This window comes from Marmota marmota, unplaced genomic scaffold (genome assembly GCF_001458135.2).
Source record: "Marmota marmota marmota unplaced genomic scaffold, marMar, whole genome shotgun sequence".
NCBI classification, from domain to species: domain Eukaryota; kingdom Metazoa; phylum Chordata; class Mammalia; order Rodentia; family Sciuridae; genus Marmota; species Marmota marmota.
Window position 1 is genome coordinate 6,373,183 of NW_025999999.1, and position 6,000 is coordinate 6,379,182.

General features: G+C 50.4%; 1 protein-coding gene across 10 annotated transcripts in view; it reads left to right on the plus strand.

The window, feature by feature from the left end:
- The window catches only part of Pax2 (paired box 2), an 87,720-nt gene extending 81,720 nt beyond the window's left edge, over positions 1–6,000 (plus strand). For 3 of the 10 annotated variants that reach the window (XM_015494885.2, XM_015494890.2, XM_015494887.2), the window contains exons 9-11: positions 2,949–3,050; positions 5,200–5,286; positions 5,741–5,954. In XM_015494885.2, coding sequence (XP_015350371.1) covers positions 2,949–3,050; positions 5,200–5,286; positions 5,741–5,817 — 266 coding nt within the window. In that variant the 3' untranslated portion in view covers positions 5,818–5,954. Of the gene's footprint in view, positions 1–2,948; positions 3,051–3,205; positions 3,290–5,199; positions 5,287–5,740 lie in introns of those variants that run through there. The other 7 variants (XM_015494884.2, XM_015494888.2, XM_048807165.1 and 4 more) reach the window with 5 other exon arrangements.

Genomic DNA, 6,000 nt, shown 5'->3' on the forward strand with positions numbered 1-6,000 from the left:
CAGTTGAAAACCAGAATTCAGATACATTTAAATTTCTGTTTGTTAAGATGAAGCCTTACTCCTTTTTCTGGCTGCTTTGTAGACATGCACATCATAGGGACAGGAGGAATTTGTTTCCTATGACTACCTAGCTTCAAAAACTCCACATCTTTCCTAGTTCTCTTCTATTTCAGGCTTTTTGTGACGAGTAAGTTCCATATTATTAATCTCTTTACAAAGTGAATGTTGCTGTCATTGTCCGCTTCAGGTCTACTCACTGAAAGATGGTCAAGAGATATATACTTTTAATTGACAATCAAAGTGAATAAAAGAAAATCCAAAACAAAAGCAAACACAGATTCTTCTACCTCCCTGGGAGTCATAAGTGATGTCTTGTTTGGCAGTTCTGCTCTATTTGTTCTTGAATTTTAAGAAATGTGAGATATCAGTTATATTAGGTAGGGATATAGGAAAAACATTCTATGGCATGATAAAGCTGAATCACAACAGATGAGTCTCTCCCTATAAATCTTTCACCATCCTATAAGGATTCATAAACAATTGTTTAAATTGTCTTTAAAGAAAAAAAGATAAAAACATTACATTTTTCCCAGCTTTACCCCTTTGTAGTAGATTAATATATATGAAACAGTTTTAAAACAATCATAACCTTATTAGGAATTGGCTCTAAGTGCAATGGAAAGACAGAGAACTAAAAAAACAATTATTCATTGAGTATTTACCATGTTCCCAACTATGTAGGAGAGAGCAGAAGACAGGTCCTGCCCTTGGGTTGCATATGATCTATTTGAAGAAACAAACCAGGATATGCAATAACAGGGATGACACATTTATACAATGTAATGATGTGGTAAACCACGGAGAGAAATGGTTCCTTGATGAGTAGAATGGTAGGGATTTTGAGGCTTGAGCAGGAAGAAGAGGGAAAACATGAATGAGGAAGAAGAAAAGGGGATGGCAAAAGCACAGAGGTTTCACAGCACACAGTGAAAACAGTCTAACTAAAACGGTAGTTTTAGAGTCAGAGCTGAGAGAGTTGAGTGGAGAGAGTTCCTGGGAGGCTCTGACAGTCTGCAGAGGTTCCAATCAACGATGGCTTTTACAGGGGAAGTGGTGTGATGAAAGCAACATTTCATGAGGGCTGGCCAAGAAGCCACATGTGGGGTGGCTAGGAGGGATAAGAATGTAGAGACAAGGGATACAAGCAAAGGAAAACCACTGGGCAAGCGCAAACCAAAATCAAGTGCTTAGCTGAGTTTTAAGAGTGGTAGAGGAAATGGAAATGGGCAAATGTAACAAACTTGGCTAATGAAAATCAACCATACCTGGTATCTGACTTCATGTAGAGAGGGCAAGAAAAAGGCTATGTCAATAACCCCAGAGTTGCTGGTCTTCAAAAGGATTTGAATAAGTTCAAGGCCAGCCTGGGAAAATTGCAAGACAATTCTCAAAATAAAAAGGGCTGGGGATGTAGAGCACCCTTGGGTTTAATTCCTAGTATTACAAAAAAATAAAAGGGTTGGTAGAACTGATTGGGGATAATATGAATCAGCCTTGATGCCTGTTAGATTTGAGGTAACAGTGGGACAGCTAATGAAAATGTTCAGTAGGAAGCTGGAAATTAAAAATCCTGAGCTATAACTCTGTTCTTAGAGAAGAATGAATCACTCAGTTGTGACAAGGTAGGGGCAGGAAAACACACACCTCAGCAACACAGGAGGTGAGGTCATCTTCAAAGGGACAGTAGCAAAGAAAGATGCCTTGACTCTGCTTTAATATTTCTTCCCCCTGTGATGCCTCACACATGCCAGGCAGATGTTTAACACTGAACTACATTCCCAGCCCCAGAAAGATGCTTTAGAATAGCCATGGGAAGGATGACAACTAAGGCCCAACTGAGGGAAAGAAAGTGAACTGGGAGAAGTACATGCCTTGCCTTCCAAGGTCTGGACAGAGGCATGAGGCACTGGATGGTGAGGATAAGGAGAATCTGCAGGGGACAAATGAACCCCAGGAGAGGATAGAGCAGTCTGGCATGTAGGAGTATGGGGGAGGGAAGAAGCAAATATTGTCATTAATGATTGGAACACATTAAGTTGCCACGAGTGCAGTGCTACCTTCACAGCAGTGGAGGAGGGAAACCAGTCCATGCAGCCGTGTTCCAGGGGAACCGTCTATGGACCAGAGATGTTTCCCTAACATTGACTCACTTTACCTCCACACCAGGACACTGGAAAGGAAAGTCCTGCTTCCCATTCTCTAGGCCCTAGCTTATAGAGGACTCTAGGGAAGAAGTCCAAGAAGCCCAGCAGTTGGTAGGGAAGCAGATTTTGCTCATTGGAACTTGATCTGATCCACTTGCACTATTGACTCAAAGCCCTTAATCCAAATTGGTATAATTTTCTCTCATTTAACTGCCTTAAACAATAACAGCAAAATAGCTCACTTGCTGGTCCTGGGCCCTCCATACCTGTCAGATCCAGCACCTGCAGCCCCATTTGTAGAAGACAAGGAATGTCCATCAGCCCCTGTAAGGTTGGTGGTGGGATGTCCTCAAAACCTGAAGGAAAGATGGTGTGTTAGGGAAGGGAGATAGAAGACATTTGGCTACTGGAGAGACCACAACTTAATATCTTGCAGAGAAGGAGGAGTAAAACCAGGTCATCTCCTCCCATCTCCATCTGGGTTTGGAAAACAGAGACACAGGCAAAGGCAGACACACAAATGCTTAGAGAAAGACACAAAGAGCTACACAGACAGAGGTGTACACATGGCCACTTGTACATACACACACCCATTCAAAGGCACTCTGGTACCTGCACATTCAGGTGCATGTCTGCACAGAGGTCCTTCCTCTCCAGGAGTTCTTCTTCCTGGAGAGCCTGGGTGCAAGCAGAGGCAGGCCCCTCTCTTCCAGGCCTCACCCCTTCCCCTTTGTGTTTTTCCAGGTCGTGACATGGCGAGCACCACTCTGCCTGGTTATCCCCCTCACGTGCCCCCCACTGGCCAGGGAAGCTACCCCACCTCCACCCTGGCAGGAATGGTGCCTGGTAGGTGACAATACTGCAGCTGCCTAATCTAGGTGGGGGTAATTAAATTGTGGGTGAGCTGCTGAGTGGTCTATAGTCTGAGACTGGGGGTGAGGTAAGACCCAAGATCCCCTCCCTGCAAATCACTGTTATTCTGTCCCCCTCTCTCCCTAGAGGGTGCAGTTGCGCCTCATCCTCCCTCATGAGCAACCCAGGGAGGAAGCTTACAAAAATTCCCCCTTTTGTGCACCCCACTTTATGTCATGGCCCCTCCTCAGCACCCACCCATCTGAGCCTGTGCCCCAGGAGCATTCAGTCTCAGCTTTACCCTCAGTGCCTCAGCCAGCTGACACTGCTTGGAAGAGCCTGTCCTGGTTTCCATGGAAACTTGGAGCCAAGAACCATTTCCAGGGGCATGTCAGTCATTCAGACAAAGCCACCCTGGTCTACACCAAGCCACAGGGGAAGACCAGTGAGGAGAACCAACCCAAACCAGAGGAAGGAAGGATATAGTCCCTAAGAGGGACAGAGGACAGGAACAAATGACTTTGGCTTTGGAGAGGCAAGCTAGACACCACCACATCTCTTCTAGAACCCAGGCCCTCATTGTTCCAGGGCTGATCCACCCCTTGCCTGAGAGGCATCAGGTTCAACTATGTGGATCAGGGAGGCAAAGGCTGTATTTAGGGCCTAAGACTACAGCTGGAGGTCGTGCTGTTCAGACCCCTCACCCCAGGTTGGGAGCAGGGCTTGTAGCCAAAGAGAGTAGACGTTCCTATCTGCAGAAACACCAAAAAAACTCTTAAAAGAGAGAAATCCTTACCCAGGCCTGTAATCGACTGCCTCTAGCAACTCTCTTGTGTGCCCTATCCCTGAAGTTCAACTCTTGCTGGTAGGGGGAGAGGGAGAGGATAGAAGAGGGTGATTGACCTCAGCAGTTCAGGGGTAGCCCTGGGTAAGCAGAGCTTAGGGTGAGGATAAGGCAAAGGGAGATTGTTGCTGCAGAGTGCTACAGAATAGACAGGAGTAGGAGTGTGGGTGAAGGTATTCCTGCCCAGATTTTGGAAAGTAGAAATATTGCTGGGGAAAAGAAAATTTGGGGGGGCAAGGTGCTAGCAAAGAGCAGGTGGAGGATGGAGGAGGTCTTAGAGAGGTGGGGTTAAGAAAGAGTGGGGAGATGGGGGTGGGAAATCTGCAGGGAGGTGGGGATGAGGGGAGCCGCAGAGAGCTCATGGTGGCAAGGGGGGAGTCGTTAAACAGAATCTAGTGCTGATGAGGAAATTACACTTGTTTCATTAGCGATGGGGAAGGAGATAGCTCAGTTCCTCTTGGTCACAGTTGAGCTCAGAAGCTCATTATCCTGCTGCACGCATGCTTTCCCTCCTCGTCAATAAACAGGCTTTCCAGTGGCTGCATCCCCCACCCCCACCCCAGCTCCCTCTCAGAGAGGGGCCCCTTCTCCTCTACTTAACCCGCGGTTAGGGATCACTGTAAACAGTCTGGGGTCATCACACAGGAGAAAGGGCGAGGGGGAAACCCGGAGGCCTGGCCTTTCTTCCCTGGAGGGAGGGAGGAAGCTTCCGATGGCTCCCAGCCCATGGGGACCTACGCTCACTGCTCCTGGACCAGTGGGCAGCCCACCTGCTACTACAGTGTCCTTCCCCTGCCGCTTGGCCCATGTATAGAACCTCTATAGGCAAAGGAAGCAAGCGCACGCGCGAACACACGCACACTCACACACACCACCTTGCATTGGCACATGCTGAGATGCCTTTCTTAGGACTTGCTGGGACAAAATGTCCCAGTGGCCTTTCTTCACCACTCTCCTGTATTTTTCTAACCTCTGGGACTATGGCTCCTAGAACCGGAGTGTCCACTTGAAAAGCGCTTGACCCCCAAGTTAGTCGCATGGGCTCTCCCGAGGCCAGAACAAGCCTTTCCTGGATGTCCCGAAGCGCCTGGGCTGGGGAGCATGGGTACTTCCCGCCTCCCCTAGCCCCACGCGGACCCAGTGGACTGTCCCGCCTCCGACCGGCCTGCACCAGCCATTGCCTTGCCTGCCACGCCTGCGGCCCAGAACTGGGGGGAAGGGCAAAAACACCTGCAAGGCTCGTCGGGGATCCACCCCGGCGTGCGCGAGTCTGACCCCCACTCCCCCGACCTCCCGCAGGGAGCGAGTTCTCCGGCAACCCGTACAGCCACCCCCAATACACCGCCTACAACGAGGCTTGGAGATTCAGCAACCCTGCCTTACTAAGTGAGTACGTCACCTGGCTGGCCGGCGGCTCTGAGCGTCCGCCTGCCCGCCCGCCAGCTCGGCAGTGCCGCTTCGGGACTCGGGTCCCACTCCCGGCAACCCAACCTCCGGGTGCTGGGTTGCCAAGGGGACAGGCTCGTTAGTGCAACACTAAGTCCCTGGGATCCCTCAAGGACGCCAGCGCCTCCTGCATCTTCCCTTCCTCCCCCTCCCTCCCGGGTCACTAGAAGGCTATGCGCCAACGTCACTCTCCCTGGAGGGTCCGCAGCCTGGCGTCACCTCTCCCGACCGGTGAACGCAGCTTTCCTCATGGCCTTGCAGGCCAGCCATGGTCTCCCAGCCCTGATCCCGCTGGACCCCAGCTCGGGGAAATCTTTGCTTTGCTTTTCTTTCCTTTTTTGTTCTCCTGTTTGTCCTCTCACCCAGCCCATTCTTCTCCTGTGTTAACTTCCAGGTTCCCCTTATTATTATAGTGCCGCCCCCCGGGGCTCCGCCCCTGCCGCTGCTGCCGCTGCCTATGACCGCCACTAGTTACCGCGGGGACCACATCAAGCTTCAGGCCGACAGCTTCGGCCTCCACATCGTCCCGGTCTGACCACCCACCCTGGAGGGAGGGAGGACCGTCGCGACGCGATGCCTCTCGGCTACCATTCCAACCCCACCCCAAGATCCCCGCAGCCCTTCACGTCGAAGAGCGGACAGGACGAGTGGAGC